This window comes from Pristiophorus japonicus, chromosome 16, assembly GCF_044704955.1.
Source record: "Pristiophorus japonicus isolate sPriJap1 chromosome 16, sPriJap1.hap1, whole genome shotgun sequence".
Lineage (NCBI taxonomy): Eukaryota > Metazoa > Chordata > Chondrichthyes > Pristiophoridae > Pristiophorus > Pristiophorus japonicus.
The window spans coordinates 17,996,253-18,019,370 of record NC_091992.1 but is presented as its reverse complement, the minus strand read 5'-3'; the positions used below and the strand labels follow the sequence as shown (position 1 = coordinate 18,019,370).

At 41.2% G+C, this 23,118-nt stretch overlaps 1 protein-coding gene across 6 annotated transcripts in view; it reads right to left on the bottom strand.

Moving 5' to 3' along the window:
• Nucleotides 1–23,118, bottom strand: part of synrg (synergin, gamma) — a 117,405-nt gene that overhangs the window by 58,177 nt on the left and 36,110 nt on the right. For all 6 annotated transcript variants that reach the window (XM_070857061.1, XM_070857062.1, XM_070857064.1 and 3 more), the window contains 4 exons: nt 21,522–21,661; nt 18,000–18,115; nt 10,465–10,527; nt 6,636–7,625 (listed from right to left, as the gene is read on the bottom strand). In XM_070857061.1, coding sequence (XP_070713162.1) covers nt 6,636–7,625; nt 10,465–10,527; nt 18,000–18,115; nt 21,522–21,661 — 1,309 coding nt within the window. The remainder of the gene's footprint in view (nt 1–6,635; nt 7,626–10,464; nt 10,528–17,999; nt 18,116–21,521; nt 21,662–23,118) is intronic.

Genomic DNA, 23,118 nt, shown 5'->3' with positions numbered 1-23,118 from the left:
AAATAGCAGCGCACTTGGAAAGCAGTGACAGGATCGGACCAAGTCAGCATGGATTTATGAAGGGGAAATCATGATTGACAAATCTTCTGGAATTTTTTGAGGATGCAACTAGTAGAGTTGACAAGGAAGAACCAGTGGATGTGGTGTATTTGGACTTTCAAAAGGCTTTTGACAAGGTTCCGCACAAGAGATTGGTGTGCAAAATCAAAGCACATGGTAATATACTGACGTGATAGAGAACTGGTTGGCAGACAGGAAGCAGAGAGTCGGGATAAACGGGTCCTTTTCAGAATGGCAGGCAGTGACTAATGGAGTGCCGCAGGGCTCAGTGCTGGGACCCCAGCTATTTACAATATACATTCATGATTTAGATGAAGAAATTGAGTGTAATAGCTCCAAGTTTGCAGATGACACTGTGAGTTGTGAGGAGGACACTAAGAGGCTGCAGGGTGACTTGGAAAGGTTAAGTGAGTGGGCAAATGCATGGCAGATGCAGTATACTGTGGATAAATGTGAGGTTATCCACTTTGGGGGCAAAAACACGAAGGCAGAATATTATCTGAATGGCGGCAGATTAGGAAAAGGGGAGGTGCAACGAGACCTGGGTGTCATGGTTCATCAGTCATTGAAAGTTGGCATGCAGGTACAACAGGCAGTGAAGAAGGCAAATGGTATGTTGACCTTCATAGCTAGGGATTTTGAGTATAGGAGCAGGAAGGTCTTACTGCAGTTGTACAGGGCCTTGGTGAGGCCGCACCTGGAATATTGTGTTCAGTTTTGCTCTCCTAATCTGAGGAATGACGTTCTTGCTATTGAGCGAATGCAACGAAGGTTCACCAGACTGATTCCCGGGATGGCTGGACTGACATGAGGAGAGACTGGATCAACTGGGCCTTTATACACTGGAGTTTAGAAGGATGAGAGGGGATCTCATAGAAACTCATAAGATTCTGACGGGACTGGAAAGGTTAGATGCGGGTAGAATGTTCCCGATGTTAGGGAAGTCTAGAACCAGGGGGCACAGCCTTAGGATAAGGGATAGGCCATTTAGGACTGAGATGAGGAGAAACTTCTTCATTCAGAGGTGTTAACCTGTGGAATTCCCTGCCGCAGAGAGTTGTTGATGCCAGTTCATTGGATATATTCAAGAGGGAGTTAGATATGTCTCTTACGGCTAAAGGGATCAAGGGATATGGAGAGAAAACAGGAAAGGGGTACTGAGGGAATGATCAGCCAGCCATGATCTTATTGAATGGTGGTGCAGGCTCGAAGAGCCGAATGGTCTACTCCTGCACCTATTTTCTATGTTTCTATTACATGGCTCCAGGCAGATGAGGAATGTCTGCATTGTGAAAAAGTCAGCATCACAACTACATGGGACAGGCTAAATGGACCAGTGGGTCTTTTCCTGTCAGTTATTTTTTGTATGTTCGTATAAGTGAACATACAGATTAACGTTTACAGTGAATCTTAAACTATTTCATAACTCTCCTCAATGTAAAAAATTATAAAGTACACCACAGGATCCCTTTTATCTGGCTGACTAGTAATTCTCTAAAATTAGTTGGCACTAAACCTAAGCAGGAAGCTCTTGCCCTTTTTGTCTGACTTTCTGCTGACTGTGTGTCATTTCTCAGTTGGATAGGAAGCCATGACCTCTGGTCCTCCCCAACTCTGTCCAGAGATTGGTCAATTCAGGTGCCAATTAAACTTAACACTTTCCTGCTAAATACAGACTCCTGACAGCTAACTTCCGCTGAATGAAACCATCCCAACCTATTATGTGTGAATGTTTATTGAAACATCTTAATGAACTTCCACTGTTTCAAGCTGATGTGGCATGTAGGAAGCACCATGCTGAGCAAACGCTTCATCTGAATCTGATCCACATTCCAAAAGTTGTGTGTTGTGGATTTTACCTCGTGAGCTGAATTTATCCAGCATCCTAATTTGAACGATTCAAAATCCCTCCTAGCTTAAATATCCGAAAATCCCAAATGTGACTCAGTGTAAAACTGACTTTTCTTATTCAATTTGACCCAAAAAGCTTGCTGCTACACACGACAAGCAACCTATAATACCTTAACAAGCATTAGCTGTATTCCATAAAGATAAATGGAAACTTTCATAAACCCAACTGAAAGCAGTTCTGCTCATTATCCATAACTATATTATTTCATACATCAAAAACTACATACATCAAAGGTTTAAGATTTAACACAAATTTATGAGAGACTCAGTCTGCTGACATTTGAAATGACAAGGTTATGCCTCAGAATTGCTTTAATTCTCAGAATGTGAGCATCACTGGTAAGGCCAGCATTTATTGCCTATTGCTAGTTGCCCAGGTTCAATGCAACTGAGTGGCCTAGCAAGTCACTCAGAGAGCAGCTCAGAGTCAACCACTTTAATGTGGGATTGGAGTCACATATTGGCCAGAATCAGTAAGGACGGCAGGTTTTCTTCCCGAAAAGATTATAATAAACACATTCTTGCAGATATAATCCAAATCTTCCCACTTTCTATTGAACTCAGTGAAGCATTCAAACAGGTTTCTTGGTCTACTGCTCATGATCCTTATTCTAATGACAGCAGCAATTACACTGCAGGGATTGGAACACAGAATGTATATAATTGAGAAATGCAGTTTCCAACAACTGTTAATTTACAATATCCAACACCTTATTTTGTTGCACGAATTTTCTTGTACATTATGAGTAGCTAACGAGGTGAAAAATCTACGGGGACTCGTGTTGTACTTCTAACAATCTTTGACTTTTAAAGGTTGGCATTTCCTAACCATGTCTTGAGTTATTTCATCCGCTCATCTGCTCTTTTTTGCCGGAATGATGGCCTTCACTGTGAGCTTTGACCAGTTAGCCAGATTTCTCAAAATATAATGAAAAGGCTGCAGGTCTCGTTGATTGGAAAAACTACACATTTGCTGTTTCATAGATACAAACATATTATTCAACAGGAGGTGACAATGTATGGGTGAGTATGAAGAGAGAGCGAGAGAGAGAGAGAGAGAGAGAGAGAGAAAATGTGGGTGGAGAAGATGCCATGGTTAGTGAAAGCATAACATGACAATTATAAACAAATGACTGAGCAAATTATAGCTCCAGCAGAGCACAACAATGTGAAAAGTACATCGTGTGAAATAAAGATGTTTTTGAATAAACCTCAATACCCATTCTCCAACAAAGAAGTCGGCATTTCTTTGTCAAACTGCAAAAAGCACTGTGCCAGGCAAACACAGCATTAGAGCTGGGACAAAACACAGAGGAAATCACATACAAGAGCCCACACTAGTGCGTTGCATCCAACAAAAGTGCATGAATGTAAACTCATTTTAAATGTGACCACAACGTAATAGTATGCAGAGATTTTATTCTCTTGTATTTAACACAGTGTGAAAATGTTATTCGATTTTCCAGACTCTCTTCTAGTCTCAATTACAATTCTCAGAACCTACTTGTTTAAATCTCATCAGAAAAGCATCCCATTATAATTTGTTTTTAATTTCTACACATGAAACTAGTTCCATTCATTGAAAAGTGATGAGGCTCTCCATTTTAAACAGATACTCAGGCCACAGGGCCTTGGCTCTAAACATCTTTGGTCACTAAATCATACATTTACTTATAGCTTCTAAACGACAAATTGTTGTGAAGGTGGTGTGTAAAGGTTAATGGAATAAAATCAAATATTGTTTATGGACAACATATTGACCAGCATGCTACAACATTTTAAATAAAGCACCTTCCCATGCAACAAACAGGTCTTGTCAAATCTAACACTGCTGATGAGTAAATATTAGGGAAACAAATGGCGTTTTGTTGCACGATGATTAGGTGGAGGTGCCACCACTCAATTAACATAAAAGGATAGTGTATTACCTGTGACTACAATACAGATGGGTTCTCGTATCAAGGCACTTTTGGAGTTGCCAGCAAGGTGTAGAAGATAAATCATCCCACCGTGGCTGGCCCTGGTTTTGCTATTCAAAAACACATCAAAGAATGACCTCCTGGTTCCGTCTATCAAAATTGGTCTCAGGAATCACTTTTCAGCCAGAGATCAGTTTATCCAATGCGAGAAGGAGAAGCCGTCACCCTGAGCTGCTCCTGCACATCTCCCAGCACCAGCCTACCAATAGCTCTGGTGGAATTCTGGAATGTCATCTCCAGCCCATCTTCTCATTCCGTGCAGGTACGTGCCGATTTTAATAAAGAGATTTTATTTTAAAAAAAACACATGTTGCCAGTATAGAAAGAACATGCATTTGAAGAACACCCTTCATATCCCGTGAAACGTTCCAAAGCCAATTAACTATTTTTGAAGTATAGTCACTGTTGGTTCGTAGCCAATTGGTGTACAGCAAGGCCCCACAACAGCTTTGAAATATATGACCAATTGTTGATACAGGTTGAACCTCTCTTATCCGGCACCCTCAGGACTTGGCCTGTGCCGGATAAGGGTTTTTACCGGATGAGGGGAGGTCACATTAAATTGGATGGTACAGGTACTGAGCAAGGGGATTTCAGGGCTGGGAGATCGCTGGGGGCGGGGGGTGAATCGCGGGATCAGGCTAGCGATTGCGGGAGTCGACAGCGAGGAAGGACTTCAATTTTCTTCATGTAGGAGTTCTGCGCATGCGCCACCAGGTGGCTGGGAATGGTGCCGGACGAGGGGTGGTGCCAGATAAGGGAGTCCCGAGTAAGGGAGGTTCAACCTCTATTGCATTTACTATCCCATCTACATTCAAACATCAGTTTCTTTTGAACTTTTCACTCACTGCAAAGTGATATACAACCTATAACAATGAAGACATACACTGTAACAGATGCACGGACGCCAGCCTTGTACCTAAAAATCCATTTGACTACAGCTAGAACTCCAATTCAGATCTCTGCAAAGAACTTTAAAAGTAAAGAAAATATAATTTTCAAATGAACAGTGCTACCTGACCATTTCTACTCTATGGATGTTCTAAGCTAATTAGGATAGTTTCACATGGGTGTCTAACTCTGCAGCTGCAAACTTTCATATTTTGGATATTTTAACTGTCGGTGTGCTCTTGCGAATTTAAAAAGGTTGAGGAACTCTCAATACATTGTACTTACCAATTTGGTACTCTCCCAACTTAGTCCCACAGTGAAAGGCCTTCACTTTGCATCCTGAAAGAAAATCCTTGTGCTCGCCACTGGCATTCGGGCACACGGTACAGGCATTACTCCCACACTGCAGCAAGAGAACAGCAGGGCAGAGTCTCTGCACTGTGAACAGTTCATGTGAAAAGTATTAGATTCAGTTTAGTCTAATTTCAGGCTCTCTGTCCCACTTTTTAAATATCATACATAATCTCCATTGATACACACCTTCGAATACATCATTAATATGCACCAATGGTATCGACACTCATCAAATTTAGTCTGAAATGTCAGCGTTGTATGGATGTCTGAGTAAACAGGCTCTATTTTAAACAACCCAAGGTATTTAATTTTTGGTACATTATTTATACTGTATTATTATGCGAGTTAACAAAAGCAAATATTTAGAAAGGGGAAGGAGAGAAATATTATGGGCACTCTCTCACTCAGGTTCAGTTTTCAAGAAGACTGGTGTTATGCATGTTCGTTACACCAGTCAGTAGATGTGGAAACCCACCCCCAAACTACCAGTTATTTCATCATCCTTATTAGCGTGCAGTTTTGTCCAGGGGATTATTTACATGTCACTGGCACATTCATCCCCATTGTCCAGTCTGTTTTACCATCAGTTGAACAGACTGTGCTTAACTATTCTAACACTAATCCGTACTTAGCAGGGCAAACTCAAGTTTATGCCCAGACGCTAATATCTCGAATTAAACCCAAAGCGCTTAACCCAGACAAAATTTTGAAACTAGCTTTCTAGAAATATAAACAACAATGCTGGCCTTCAATAATGGTGCCCTTTCACAATACTTAAAAGAGTTATTTGCAACTTTGTAAGAAAATTGCAGTTAAAACTAGGCACCATGTTAAGGCATCGTGTTCCTTTCTGTATAAGCAATAGCTGATAAATATTGCCCACAAAACAATAAAATGGAAACAGAAATGTGTAATGCTGTTCTAAAGGGTGCAGATAAAATAATTCAACTAACGCAGAGCCTGACTATAATTGTGGCTCTCTCTGAGATTGTCTCAAGTGTTCATTATAATGGATGACCTGAATATGTAGGTGCCGACTCTGAAAAAGCGAGCACTGTTTGGATCTTTCCATTAATTCCAAGTACTGATCGAACAATTGTTACTGTTGACATTTTTTTCCAATTAGAATGTAACTATGCTGGCTCAACTATGGTAACTGATGGCAAGATAGTGGCCGTAAGTACCCCAACAATTGAAGTTGTCTGATGATCGCTCAACACCAAGGGTATTTGTTGTATTTCTCCACTATGGTTAATAACTGAACATAATTACGTCCGCTGAAGAACAATGGCACTCAAAACAATTCCCAACAGCCATGATTATACGAATGGACAGCTACATATATAAATTGTAAATCATTGGTGCAGCATTATAGAAAGGTAACTGCAGTTTGCAGATGATTTGGCTGTATTTACCAGATCAATCGAACCATTTCCTCACCTGTAACAGGAGGCGGCTGGCCAATGACAGGTGGTAAATCCAACGAGCTGTCAGACAACACATGCTTCAGATCACCACCAACCTCAGCTGACTTCATGTCAAACTGACCAGATAAGGCATCTTCCGAGTCCTCTTTACCAATACTGCTCCCACCAATGGAAGGAAGGTCCAAAGATTTCACAGAGGCGGAGTCCTCTTTTGCCTGCTTAAAAGCAGAGAGTTTATCTACGAAAGCCTTGTCCGAGATGCTGAATCCAAGGGGCAACTTGGTAACTGGAAAGTCATCGTCAATTTTCCCCTGGGAAAGGGAGCTGTTGTCTTTTTGTTCCTCAAAGCCCATCACAGACCCTTCCTCAGGCAACTGTTTAAAGACATTATACTTGTCTACAGTAGAGGTTGGAGGCGGTTGTCCACCTTCTGTTATGCCAAGCGAGGCATCGAAAGATGCTGCGAAGCCATCATTCTTCTCCTGCCTGAAAACACTATATTTATCATTTGACTTATGTTCAGAGGATCCAGTGGTGCTGGCGCTGCCAAAAGCTATAAAATCTGCAAATTCATCCTGACCCCATCCCCCACCCGACGAAGTACTGGCCGCGACACCAAAAAGGTTGAAGTCCCCAAAGTCGTCAGTTCCGCCAGCAGCCTTGCTACTGGCCGAGGAAAAGGTACCAGACGATAGTGACGATGACAATGATGATGTAACACATACAGATGAAGCAATGGATGATGTCACAGAAACAGGTGGAAATGACACAGATTTGTTCTCCCCAGTGCAACTGACAGACGAAAAAAGGTCCGTGAGATTGAAAGTGTCTTTAGGCTGTGTTACAGGCTGCAGTTGTGGCTGAAGAAATGGCACAGAGGGAAAGGCTGTTGTGAACGTCTTTACTTGCTCTGAAGAGTCTACTGGTGAAATGCTGTCTGCAGTTTTGAAGTCTGTGAATCCATCATCATTCCCTGGTGACTTGAATTCTGCAAAGCCCTCCCCTGCAAACATACATCTTTTCAGTGACAAAATACCAGCAGTTAAGAACGGAATTCTATGTTTCACTTTTCACAGCACACAAACACAAGCATTTCCAAGTAAGTAACTAAGACCAAAGCACCAACCCATACCAAGCATGCAGTGCCGAATAAAACCCTACAAAGAACATACCACCATTTAATTTCTCATTGTAGGGAAGAGGGATGATCACCGAACCAAATTTAATTACCCAACTGACCCAAATTAGGGCCATTATGTAAATCTGGAAAAAAGAAAGTGAGAATTTTAACCCAGCTTTGATGGGTAAATGCTCTGGAGATTTCCCATGGCACATGCGTGGCAGCATTGTGCTGGTTTCGATCCCGTCCACACACAAGTGATGGCACATTGTTTGGTTCTGCTCTCACTGTTAGCAAATGTTTGAATTTACCATTGTCTTTTTAATGAAAAGGTTCTGTTGTTTTATTCTGTTTGTATTTTTAATTTTGCTATCTGGAAATATTGTAATAACTCCTTCAAAAAGTCTTTTGGAGGAGGTGAAAGAGGAAGGAGCATTGCCTACTAATACTCTATTTAAGAGCAACTATCATCTTTCTTGACCCAGTCAACTGACTTTCAATCTCTCTCCCACGTCTCCCTCAAAATACATCTCCCATGTGAGATAGTGATTTTTTTAAACCGCCATTTATATTTTGCATGAAGCAACTTGGAGACCAGATTAAGAACTGGAAGACAAAGTTGAAACAAAAACTTTTGCTGGCTTTTTCCACCAATGTTACTTCTAAAGGAAGACAAAGCAGGAAAGGGGTACTGAGGGAATGATCAGCTATGATTTTATTGAATGGTGGTGCAGGCTCAAAGGGCCGAATGGCTTACTCCTGCACCTAGTTTCTATGTTTCTATGACTTCATATCATGGGCAACTCGCACTGTTCAGTTCCAGATCTTAGTGACCCTATTTCATGTTTGAAACTTAAAGGTGAGTCAGATACCTATTCAACCAAGGGGTGTACCATCGCTAATAGTATTAACCGACCATTCAAGTGTTCATTTCCAACACAGCGATACGGACTGCTTTCGGCCTTCCTAACTGTGAGACACCGAGGCCAATTGTAGCCCCCTGGTGCCATTGTGGCTCAGCACATACCAAAGATCAAACCTGTGACCCTTCTGACTGCTTTGGCTCAGCCATTCACTGGATACACTGCTGAGGTATCAGGGAAGCTGCAACCACACATTTTCAGCAACCAATCACCTTGCCAAAATGTGACGACTCTAGAAAAAAAATTTGGGGTGATAAACAGTAGGGAAACTCTGTTTTAAAGTTGCTAATGCACGGTGCACTTATTATGCCTGGTGGGATTCTTTGGGCCCATACTATGATGACTACTTTTTTTTTTTATTTAAAAAATTACTCTCTGGTATTTTCACCAAGTTGCAACAGTCAAGATATCCACTGCTTAAAGAAATGAAAAACAGAATGAATGAAAATACTACAACCCACACCTATTTCAGTTAAGTTGTTTAACTTCCACACCCTCTTCAAAAAAAGTAGAATCATAGCTGTTCCTGCCTATCTTGCTTCGATGGGCTAATAATTTTCTACTTTTAAGTAGTTGACGATCATAGTGCAACGTCACAATTGTTTAGCTGGGCCCATAAAGTGTATGTTTCTTCTCTTCTCCCCAAATGCACCCCACCTTATTCCCCAATTGAAAAGGGTAGATAAGACAACCTGTCCCCATGCTTTTGGCAGTGCATCTCAAGCTAGAATGAAGACACATGCAACGGCAATTCAGCAAGGCTCACCCTTGGATTTTCTTTTTCTTTCTGTATGGGAGCACCTCTGCTCTGCACCGTACCTTCTCCCTCCCTCCCTCCCCACTTCCGTGCTCAATACGAGGAAGTGAACAAGAGTGAGCAGGAACCATCATGCACTCTCTAAAGTAGTGCGTTGGAACACGGATATAGTGCTCCATCCCAATTCAATTAAAACGGCGGAGAGCAGAAATCAAACCCCTAGAAAATATTTAAATACTTTAGTTTTTACAAACTATCTTACAACTCCGTGACAAGAGCATTAAATGCATAAATAAAAGTATTTAAAATATAAACAGATCTGCCCAATCAACTGGACATCGAGACAATACTGGCCACACTGTATTCATTCTTACACTTTATTTTCACTTGTATAAATACCGTTACTCTTTTTCAGCTTGCAATTGCAAGAATTCATCAGAAAACATTGAGGGCGGAGGCGAGGAAGAAAGAGAAATTCCAAGATGAGCATTTTCGTTTACAAAATAATGTCCCACTCTGTAGTCCGAAAATATAATGCCAAAAGACGCAACCCTAGTGTGTGTGTGTGTGTGTTTCCCCGGTGACCAACCAGTTCTGACGAAAGGACATCGACCTGAAACATTAACTCGGTTTCTCTCTCCACAGATGCTGCCTGACCTGTTGAGTATTTCCAGAATTTTCTGTTTTTATTTCAGATTTCCAGCATCCGCAGTATTTTGCTTTTGTACCAGTTCAGTGTCTCTCTGCTGCTTAGCTACGGCACCAAAGACAGGGAGCGTCCTGAATCATCTCCACCGAATGACAATGGTGGTCACAACGCTGGGCCGACTTGAAAACAAATTTGGAGATGCATGACCTCGGGAAAGCATTGCTATTGATAGGATTTGTAGAGTAACCAGCAAGTCTACATGTGTTAAATACACCATCATTTTAAGTTCTTCGGGATACACTATGCCTTTCATACAAGGAATTTAAAACTACTCGACTGGCCACAGCTATTGTATGCGTGGGTGGCTGTGCACACTGCCCAGCATCCACTCACCTGAGGATTTATTCTCTGCATTCTGGCCAAGTTCCCGAAAAACACTGTATTTGTCGCCAAAATCTAAAAAAGAAATTCAAATGGAGCCATAATGTATTCAAATAACTTTGCATCTTCCTCGCCTTATTCCATTAACAACAATGTGCTAAAATAACAATTCAGTGCAAGACTTTTCCTCAGCTAAATTACTACAGACTCACGATAATTTAAGTGCCAGTTTATGATGTGGCGCTAATCGGAAACGTTCACACTTTCTCCTCCTCATCAAAATATTCTTGGGAACTCTTTTTTTTTGTGTTGCACAATTATGTCATGAGGGCAGCTCAATTTGGTACCTTCAAATGATGATACTGGGTGCCTGAACAGGCAAAGTGCTCCATGTCCCAGTGTCAATATCCCTCCACTCAATAAGTACAAATGCATAAACAAAACGTTAAAAAGAAAATCACACGTTGAGGTGCCATATATGTCTCCTTACCAGAGAAGGGTTGAAGAACATTGGGAATCAGCCTTGGCTCAGAAGTTGTACTTTTGCCTCTGAGTCAGAAGATCATTCATGGATTCAAGCCCTATTCACGACTTTAAGAACATAAAAAATAGGAGCAGGAGTCAGCCATTTGGCCCCTCAAGCCTGCTCCGCTGTTCAATAAGATCATGGCTGATCTAATCATGGACTCAGCTCCATTTCCCTGCCCACTCCCCATAACCTTTTACTCCCTTAAAATCGCTCAAAAATCTGTCCACCTCTGCCTTAAATATATTCAATGACCCAGCTTCCATAGCTCTCTGGGGCAGATAATTCCATAGATTTACAACCCTCAGAGAAGAAATTTCTCCTCATCTCAGTTTTAAATAGGCGACCCCTTATTCTAAGACTATGCCCCCTAGTTCTAGATTCCTCAATGAGTGGAAACATCCTCTCTGCATCTACCTTGTTGAGCCCCCTCATTATCTTACATGTTTCAATAAGATCATCTATTATGCTATATTCCAATGAGTCTGGGCCCAACCTACTCAACCTTTCTTCATAGGTCAAAATCTTTATCTCAGGAATCAACCTAGTGACTCCAATGCAAGTATATCCCTCCTTAAATAGAGAGACCAAAACTGTATGCAGTACTCTAGGTGTGGCCTCACCAATACCCTGTACAGTTGTAGCAGGACTCCTCTGCTTTTATACTTTTATCCCCCTTGCAATAAAGGCCAACATTCCATTTGCCTTCCTGATTACTTGCTGTACCTGCATACTAACATTTTGTGTTCATGCACAAGGACCCCCAGGTCTCTCTGTACTGCATCACTTTGCAATTTTTCTCCATTTAAATTATAATTTGCTTTTCTATTATTTCTGCCAAAGTGGATAACCTCACATTTTTCCACATTATACTCCATCTGCCAAATTTTTGCCCGCTCACTTAGCCTGTCTATATCCCTTTGCAGATTTTTTGTGTCACCTCACAATTTGCTTTCCCACCCATCTTTGTATCATCAGCAAACGGCTACATTACACTCGGTCCCTTCATCCAAGTCATTAATATAGATTGTAAATAGTTGAGGACCCAGCACCGATCCCTGCTAGTCACTGTTTGCCAACTGAAAAATGACCCATTTATCTCGACTCTGTTTTCTGTTAGTTAGCCAATCCTCTATCCATGCTAATATATTACCCCCAACCCCATGAGCTTTTATCTTGTCACCTCTTATGTGGCACTTTATCGAATGCCTTCTGGAAATCCAAATACACCACATCTACTGGTTCCCCCTTATCCACCCTGCTCGTTACATCCTCAAAGAACTCCAGCAAATTTGTCAAACATGATTTCCCTTTCATAAAATCATGCTGACTCTGCTTGATTGAATCATGCTTTTCCAAATGTCCTGCTACTGCTTCCTTAATAATGGACTCCAGCATTTTCCCAACAACAGATGTTAGGCTAACTGGTTTATCGTTTCCTGCTTTTTGTCTGCCTTCTTTTTTTTTTTAAAAAGTAGGGGCGTTACATTTGCGGTTTTCCAGTCTGCTGGGACCACGCCAGAATCCAGGGAATTTTGGTAGATTACAACCAATGCATCCACTATCTCTGCAGCCACCTCTTAAGACCCTAGGAGGCATCAGGTTTAGGGGACTTGTCCACCTTTAGTCCCATTATTTTACCGCGTACTACTTCATTAGTGAGTGATTGTCCTCCCTCCCTATAGCCTCTTGATTATCCACTATTGGGATGTTTTTAGTATATTCTACCGTGAAAACTGATACAAAGTATTTGTTCAACGTCGCTGCCATTTCCCTGTTCTCCATTATTAATTCCCCAGTCTCATCCTCCAGGGGACCAACATTTACTTTAGCCACTCGTTTCCTTTTTATGTACCTGTAGAAACTCTTAGTATCTATTTTTATATTTTATGCTAGTTTACTTTCATAATCTCTCTTCCCTCTCAATCATTTTTTTTAGTCATTCTCTGCTGCCTTTTAAAAATTTCCCAATTCTCTGGCCTCCCACTTGTCTTGGCCAAATTGTATGCCTTTGTTTTCAATTTGATACCTTCCCTTATTTCCTTAGTTAGCCATGGATGGTTATCCCTTCTCTTACTGTCTTTCTTTCTAAGGATATATTTTTGTTGCAAGTTATGAAATATCTCCTTAAATGTCTGCCACTGCTCATCAACCGTCCCAGTTTAGTCTATTTTCCCAGTCCACTTTAGCCAACTCTGCCCTCATACCTTTATAGTCTCCTTTAGTTGAGCTTAGGACCCTGGTTTGAGAACGAACTTTCTCATTCTCCAACTGAATTTGAAATTCAACCAAAATATGGTCACTCATTCCTAGAGGATCTTTTACTACGAGAACATTTATTAATCCTGCCTCAATACACAGTACTAGATCGAAGGTAGCCTGATCCCTAGTTGGTTCCGCAACATACTGTTCAAGGAAACTATCCCGGATACACTATGAACTCCTCAAGGCTACCCTGGCCAATTTGCTTTGTCCAATCAATATGAAGGTTAAAATCATCCATGGTTATTGCCATTCCTTTATTACAAGCCTCCATTATTTCTTGATGTAGCTCATAATCTGTGCTGACACTTCAGCGCAGTGCTAAGGGAGTGCAGCATTGTCGGAGGGACCATATTTTGGATGAGACATTAAATAGAGGTCCCATCTGCCCGCTCAGATGGGCATAAAAGATCCAATGAAACTATTCGAAGAAAAGCAGGGGAGTTCTCCTGGCGTCTTGGCCAATATTTATCCCTCAAGTCAATAGCACCACAAACAGATTATATGGTCACTTATCTCGCTGCTGTTTGTGGGACCTTGCTGTGCTTATTGTCTGCCATGTTTCCCTACCTTATAACCATGCCCACATTTTAAAAAAAAACAACTTTATTGGCAATGAAGAGCTTGGGAACATCTTGAGGTTGTGAAAGGTGCTATAAAAATTCACATTATTTCCTTTTCATTCTTATTGGAAAGGTGTCTTTACTAGGCAGCTCTCATGGGCCTTCTGGTAACTGGTAGTCCATGCCTTTGTTACCTCTAGACTACTCCAGACTTGACTACTCCAACGCACTCCTGGCTGGCCTCCCACATTCTACCCCACGTAAACTTGAGGTCATCCAAAACTCGGCAGCCTGTGTCCTAACTCGCACCAAGTCCCGATCACCCATCAAAGGGTGTTAAAAGAACAAGCCTGAAGGCTTTGTGTCTTAATGCAAGGAATATCCGCAATAAAGTGGATGAATTAACTGTGCAAATAGATGTTAACAAATATGATGTGATTGGGATTACGGAGACGTGGCTCCAGGATGATCAGGGCTGGGAACTCAACATCCAGGGGTATTCAACATTCAGGAAAGATAGAATAAAAGGAAAAGGAGGTGGGGTAGCATTGCTGGTTAAGGAGCAAATTAAGGCAATAGTTCGGAAGGACATTAGCTTGGATGATGTGGAATCTATATGGGTAGAGCTGCAGAATACCAAAGGACAAAAAACGTTAGTGGGAGTTGTGTACAGACCTCCAAACAGTAGTAGTGATGTTGGGGAGGGCATCAAACATGAAATTAGGGGTGCGTGCAATAAAGGTGCAGCAGTTATAATGGGTGACTTTAATATGCACATAGATTGGGTTAACCAAACTGGAAGCAATACGGTAGAGGAGGATTTCCTGGAGTGCATAAGGGATGGTTTTTTAGACCAATATGTCGAGGAACCAACTAGGGGGGAGGCCATCTTAGACTGGGTGTTGTGTAATGAGAGAGGATTAATTAGCAATCTCGTTGTGCGAGGCCCCTTGGGGAAGAGTGACCATAATATGGTGGAATTCTGCATTAGGATGGAGAATGAAACAGTTAATTCAGAGACCATGGTCCAGAACTTAAAGAAGGGTAACTTTGAAGGTATGAGGCGTGAATTGGCTCGGATAGATTGGCGAATGATACTGAAGGGGTTGACTGTGGATGGGCAATGGCAGACATTTAGAGACCGCATGGATGAACTACAACAATTGTACATTCCTGTCTGTCGTAAAAATAAAAAAGGGAAGGTGGCTCAACCGTGGCTATCAAGGGAAATCAGGGATAGCATTAAAGCCAAGGAAGTGGCATACAAATTGGCCAGAAATAGCAGAGAACCCGGGGACTGGGAGAAATTTAGAACTCAGCAGAGGAGGACAAAGGGTTTGATTAGGGCAGGGAAAATGGAGTACGAGAAGAAGCTTGCAGGGAACATTAAGACGGATTGCAAAAGTTTCTATAGATATGTAAAGAGAAAAAGGTTAGTAAAGACAAACGTAGGTCCCCTGCAGTCAGAATCAGGGGAAGTCATAACGGGGAACAAAGAAATGGCGGACCAATTGAACAAGTACTTTGGTTCGGTATTCACTGAGAAGGACACAAACAACCTTCCGGATATAAAAGGGGTCGGAGGGTCTAGTAAGGAGGAGGAACTGAGGGAAATCCTTATTAGTCGGGAAATTGTGTTGGGGAAATTGATGGGATTGAAGGCCGATAAATCCCCAGGGCCTGATGGACTGCATCCCAGAGTACTTAAGGAGGTGGCCTTGGAAATAGTGGATGCATTGACAGTCATTTTCCAACATTCCATAGACTCTGGATCAGTTCCTATGGAGTGGAGGGTAGCCAATGTAACTCCACTTTTTAAAAAAGGAGGGAGAGAGAAAACAGGGAATTACAGACCGGTCAGCCTGACATCGGTAGTGGGTAAAATGATGGAATCAATTATTAAGGATGTCATCGCAGTGCATTTGGAAAGAGGTAATATGATAGGTCCAAGTCAGCATGGATTTGTGAAAGGGAAATCATGCTTGACAAATCTTCTGGAATTTTTTGAGGATGTTTCCAGTAGAGTGGACAAGGGAGAACCAGTCGATGTGGTATATTTGGACTTTCAGAAGGCTTTCGACAAGGTCCCACACAAGAGATTAATGTGCAAAGTTAAAGCACATGGGATTGGGGGTAGTGTGCTGACATGGATTGAGAACTGGTTGTCAGACAGGAAGCAAAGAGTAGGAGTAAATGGGGACTTTTCAGAATGGCAGGCAGTGACTAGTGGGGTACCGCAAGGTTCTGTGCTGGGGCCCCAGCTATTTACACTGTACATTAATGATTTAGACGAGGGGATTAAATGTAGTATCTCCAAATTTGCGGATGACACTAAGTTGGGTGGCAGTGTGAGCTGCAAGGAGGATTCTATGAGGCTGCAGAGCGACTTGGATAGGTTAGGTGAGTGGGCAAATGCATGGCAGATGAAGTATAATGTGGATAAATGTGAGGTTATCCACTTTGGTGGTAAAAACAGAGAGACAGACTATTATCTGAATGGTGACAGATTAGGAAAAGGAGAGGTGCAACGAGACCTGGGTGTCATGGTACATCAGTCATTGAAGGTTGGCATGCAGGTACAGCAGGCGGTTAAGAAAGCAAATGGCATGTTGGCCTTCATAGCGAGGGGATTTGAGTACAAGGGCAGGGAGGTGTTGCAACAATTGTACAGGGCCTTGGTGAGGCCACACCTGGAGTATTGTGTACAGTTTTGGTCTCCTAACCTGAGGAAGGACATTCTTGCTATTGAGGGAGTGCAGCGAAGGTTCACCAGACTGATTCCCGGGATGGCGGGACTGACCTATCAAGAAAGACTGGATCAACTGGGCTTGTATTCACTGGAGTTCAGAAGAATGAGAGGGGTCCTCATAGAAACGTTTAAAATTCTGACGGGGTTAGACAGGTTAGATGCAGGAAGAATGTTCCCAATGTTGGGGAAGTCCAGAACCAGGGGACACAGTCTAAGGATAAGGGGGAAGCCATTTAGGACTGAGATGAGGAGGAATTTCTTCACCCAGAGAGTGGTGAACCTGTGGAATTCTCTACCACAGAAAGTTGTTGTGGCCAATTCACTAAATATATTCAAAAAGGAGTTAGATGAAGTCCTTACTACTAGGGGAATCAAGGAGTATGGTGAGAAAGCAGGAATGGGGTACTGAAGTTGCATGTTCAGCCATGAACTCATTGAATGGCGGTGCAGGCTAGAAGGGCCGAATGGCCTACTCCTGCACCTATTTTCTATGTTTCTATGTTTCTATCCCTGTGCTCACTACCTACATCTGGGTTTCAAAATTCTCATCCTTGTTTACAAATCCCTCCAAGGCCTCGCACCCCACCCCACCCCTCCCCTCCCCCCCCAATCTCGGTAATCTCTTTCAGCCTCACAACCCCACAAGATGTCTGCGCTCCTCAAATTCCGCCCTCTTGAGCATCCCTGATTATAATTGCTCAACCATCGGTGGCCGTTCCTTCAGCTGCTTGGGCCCTAAGCTCTGGAACTCCTTCCCTGAACTTCTCCGCCTCTCTACCTCTCTTTCCTCCTTCAAGACACTCCTGAAAACCTACCTCTTTGAGCAAGCTTCTGCCATAATTTTTTCTTATGTGGCTCGGTGTGAAATTTATCTGTTTTGTCTTATAACACTGCTGTGAAGAGCCTTGGGACATTTTACGTTAAAGGCGTTATATAAATAAATGTAGTTGTTGTTGTTAGGGAGCAGCAGTGACCCGGAGCACTGGATAATGTATCAGGTGTACATAGGAGGAGCAAAAGGAGAAAACGGCAACATCCTCAAAAAATAGAAATATGAAGATATGAAATCTAGTAATATGACTTGTTTAGTAGCATACACTATGAAAGAAAAAAAGAAAAGAAAAATATCTCTATTTTTGTTCAGCCATTTCCTAACAAGCCAATTTTATTAGTTTGAAATTTGAGACTGGATGTATTTAGCAAGTATCATCACACTTCTAAAAGCATATTTCTTTTTGTTTTAATTTGAAGAAATTTGATGCACATCATAATCTAATTCATACATCCAGGAATTTAAAAATGTTAACAATTGGACAAGTGCTTGCTGACTTGCACATATCTACCTACATTCATGGTCATTTGGAGAGAAGAATTCCATTCAATATATTTCTTAAATGCTCATCTTTGGAATAAAATGTAGACATTGCCAGAAGACAGTCCACTGTACCTGCAAACGATGAACTTTTCACAGGCTTGTCTTCTGTCAAGTCTTTAAAGACTGCGTATTTATCCACTGAAGAGGATGCAGATGTTCCCGAAATTGGAGTCAGTAATGTATGTGCACTGAAAGAGAGAGAATTCAATTACTCACAAAGTTATCCCAAACATCACTGTTCAGAGATGCATGCCTGAAGAACTGCAGGCAAGTAGTTTTTCCTGCAGTTATAATTTTCATTGGTGTTCAAGCAAAACAAATAAGGCTATTAATCCCACTTACAGAAGTGGCCAAGTGTCTTTTCAAATGCTGTAAAGGATTATAACACCCCCCCCCCCCCCCCAACCCCTTACATTTCTACAAACTCATTTTGCACCCCAGAAAACCACATTTATTTTTCAGTCCTTTGATGAAGAACAAGGACTGTCAGGAAGCAAAGAGCTAATGGACAATACAAGTCTCTACATAATGACACCTCAGTAAAAAGAAGAAAAAAAAAATCAATGGCAGAAAGTGCTCATGTCAGAATGAGAGGGATACCACCCTAAAAATCTCAAGAACCAATCCAGCGGTTTTTCCACAGCCAGGGTGTGGTCCGTGACATCAGTGTGCAGTGGTGTGTTCTATTGCCCACAATTGTCCATTGTGGTAAAGTTATTAAAACTATTTTCTCACACGTAATGGCTTTTTAGTCATTTATGATTTCTGTTTCAGTACAAGAATAGCACAGATCCTACAACTAACTGTATGCCTTAAACAAGATGAAAAAAAATCCTCTCTCAAAAAGGAACAAAGGCAGATCATCCATTCGGAATTGACTCAACAGTTATAAACTGCAACGACAATTGTTTTGGAATTTGACTCCGTAATTTAGATTGCATATTCCAACCATACAATCAGATTTCAACATCGATAATTGCAGGTTAAGCTGCTGCGGACAGCACTACAAAGCGCTCTCTGCGCCAATATTTGTTCATTTGACGTGTTAAATGTACAAAACTTTAATCACAGAGAAATTTGCGTACAATAATGATCATAGAACACAAGTGTAAGCAAAATTAAACACCTACTGCAGGAAAAACACGTAATTGCCGTACAATTTCAATGAATATACCTGCAGCGAAAAAACGATTAACTATTTTTCAGTGTCCTAAAAATCTCTTGCAACAGAGAGTTAAAATGTTGAATAAATACTGCAGACCCATCAGGATTCAGAAAATGTGTGTGAATCAAATGAAAACACAAAGATTGCAAGAATAAATGGTTTTCAATTTACATTCGGCATCATTATCTTCGATGAATAGAAATCTTTACTTTACCATCCAGTTATGATGGATCACCTTTTATAATAAGGAAACAAAGGTAATAACTTAAAATCTTTCCTTATTACATTGTGTGTGTGCCTTTCTACATTTCATTTCAATAAAGCTGCAATAACCTACACCCCATTGCTAAGAATATCCGTTGATCATTTACAATTCCATTCTGATTCAATAGAGGCAGCTTTTAGACGTTTTCTTTTGTAATAAAGTATGATGACTATTACCCCTGTACCTCATTATATGCTGCAGTATTAAAGCCAACATTTAGGCAGCATTGTTATTTGTTAACCATGTACTGTTTATTTGTGAGTCATGTACTTAACCTCAATAAAATGTTTTTCAAAAACGAGAGAAACCTGCAGCAACACAATACATTGCTACCCACCAATTGGCCACCACTCATTTGCAGAGCTGAGATTATTTTCACAAAGGCTTTTCTTTGCACACTGTGCTGACCTACATAGGCTTCTCAAAATCCAATTTTTAGTGTAGGTGGAAATGGGGCTGCTACCATCGCCCTCAGTTGCTCTTCTGCCCTTCCCTGACTAAAGACATGTGGGTGAGAGCCTTCAATTGAAGTGCCGCCCCTAGCATGAATCACTACCATTAGGAGAGGCGGAATGAAAACTGGATGGGGGAAGAAAGTAGTGTATGTGAAAGCAACCGAAGCAGATTTCAGGAACTCTGAAGACAGAGACTCTGGTTATACAGCAGAAACTGTGTGCAAGCATTCTTTCCCACATTTACAGAGTAAACAATAAATTCCAGAATAAAGGGTCGGCCATTTAGGACAGAGATGTGGAAAAACTTCTTCATTCAGAGGGTGGTGAATCTTTGGAATTCTCTACCCCAAAGGGCTGTGGAGGCTCAGGCTTTGAGAATACTCAAGTCAGAGATCGATAGATTTTTGGATATTAAGGGAATCAAGGGATATGGGCATGATCTCATTGAATGATAGAGCAGGCTCGAGGGGCCGAATGGCCTACTCCTGCTCCTAATTCTTATGTTCTTATATTCTAAGTAAAATCTGATGACTTGTTAAAGGGCCAGCTGATGTTCTGAGCTGCCTTCAAAATACAGCATCAATTATAATGTTTGGTTGCAATGGCTATTTCAAGTAAAGAATCCTCTCATTTCAGGCAGACAAAAAAAAAACCTCCAACAAATTTCAAAGCTTATTAAAAAGGCAACATTGTTGGTACACCAAATAAATCACTTACACTATGCAGACAAAATGTTTTACTACCGGAATCAGAAATTCTACACAAGTTTAGCAAGAAAAACATTCTGCAGGTTCAACTGGGTGACCAGCTAATAGCAGAAACAACTTTTAGTTTAATGACAAAGACTGTGAGGCTGAGCTTTACGGCAAAATCATTCATATGCGACCACTAAATTGGCTTTGCTCCACTGCTCAGTGTCTATTTTCTTCACTCCAAATTGAATTTTGTGTGGGCGAAAAATAAAATCAATAAAATGTAGTCCAATAATAGTTCTGGGTCGCTAGCAATAACTAAGATATTAAATATCAGACGGATGGATATGAGGCAGGGTTCTATTGTTCAGCTATCTATCACAATTTGTAAGTTTGTTGGGATAATCAACGGTATATATTTCTGGTCAGCAGCAACAGTCAGTACAAATACACCAGCACAGCTAAAATTTCACTTGCCAATCTCACTTATTGCTTTTTGAACCAATAGGAATTATTTTGTATTTTACTTGAAGCAGTACTCATGACTAATTCAATCCTACATTTATACCCCACTTGATCAAGTAAAGGGTTTTCATTCAATTGTGAAATCTGTTGGCTCAATGCTAAAATGTAATTCTCAATTCCGGTCTTAAGTTTAAAAGTGAAAATATCACCTGCCCAAATACAAGAGACCATGGCATACATTCTGAAACTAGGACTCCATTCAGCCCCACTTGTGTAATTTTTTTTTTTTAAAAAGAGTCAACGTAGAGAAGAAATCAGTGTAGAAATGGTGTCTTGCCCCATATTGCTTTAGCCAGTATCGTTGATAAGGCACGCCAGTTGCTAAGTGTACTGCTGACACTCAAAATCATTTACTACACCCACCTTTCACTTTTATTGCACTGGTAAGCTGTCTGGCTTGCCCAGCTCATATTCTTCCTGTACTGGGCACCTGGAATATCAACTGGCTAGATCTAACTGTGCAGATAACTATTGCATGCCAATAATTCAAACCTGATTGCGGTCTGTGAGCTCGGTGCCTTCGATAAGGTTCCAGAGGCTTCACCCTTGAACCCCTTGAAAGAATCGTCAGCTGTGTTAGGTTTAGGAGCCTCCTGAAAATCCTGGAAATCGTCATCATCAGATTTTGAGGCCTGGATAAAGGGAAAGGGTTAGTTTTTGTATTTGTTAATCCTTGGAATTATTGTTCAATCAGTCGCTGTTGTTATATTGCATTGCATACCTTTTATGCATATCATTAACTATATTTACGAGACAACTGCCCAAAATTTCACACTGTAACTATCATCCCACATTGCTGTTTCAGCTAAAAGGCAAAACTAATAATAATCATGAGCAACTTGTAATGTGTTTATGTGCAGCATCATTGTGAATTAGATCATTTAGTCCTCACAAGGTTTCTTGTTTTCACTAAAAGTCTAGATTGCAGAGACTAAAGAGACTGCAGTATTGACATCCGTGAAGATGATCTTAGCATGGCATCAAACAACTGTGTACGGCGAAATAGCAAGAAAATGATTGAAATGCACAGGTTTGTCAGTATCTACTAATAGAAAAGACAGGGGGGGGTTAGCATTGGTTCTGCTCTGCCTTGTCTCTTTTCACAATACTGATGAACTTGCATCTTATATTTTAATTCCCAGCATTTTATGTTTTTATTTCAGCATGTGTAGCTTGTTTCTTTTTAGGGCTGATTCCCTGATTGGATGGAAAACTAGGGCCATTGGGCCTGCAATTTCCCAAGCCAGCACTCCATGGCTGATGTGCCAGCAGAATCAGCCCTTTTATCTTTATTGTGTAAGTTAGATATTTGATTTAAATGAAAGGCACTAGCACATCGAACGAGCCGGCAGAAGAAGACTGTATGAGTCACTCACCTGTAGTTTTTTTTTTATTGACGGGTCTCTGTATACTTTTGTGAGAAAGCCTGACAAGTCACATGAACTACATTTACAAACATAAATTTTCATGAGAAGCTAGCTTTTAACTGGGCTTCTTAGCAAAATAAACACCCAGTGTCCATTGAAAAATGTGTCCAATATACAGCTAATTTTTCAACAATGTTAACATTTGCGAATTTTGATTTCCTCATTCTGCACACTCAACACTTTTTATTAAACAGTAGATAATTTCTCAGTTATTTCTTCTCCTTGAGCATCATTGTCCGCCAAAACAAAGCAGAGTTCTTGGACAGTTACCGCAGTTCAAAAAACTAAAATAAAGCTGGAAGTGCAAGGAAAATTCAAAATGTACACTGGTGGGGAGAGGAGAGGGGAAAATCAAGCAGGGGTCCCCCAGCTCCTGATCACTGTCCACAAATGGAAAGTGCACGTGTGTGTGGCCATTGGCCCCCAGCTCCTGATCACTGTCCACGAATGGAAAGTGCACGTGTGTGTGGCCACTGGGCAAGGACAGGATTGAGTCATGAAGCACAACTCAAGAGCAAATATTTCAATGTCTGGGCTCACATAGGAAAATGGTCACTTGGTTAAGGTGGCTGTAGAACTGTACCCCAACATGAGGCCGGCAACTTCAGGGCAGGATGCACTACCAACATGTCGACATGAAAAAATGTTGACTGGGATATAGA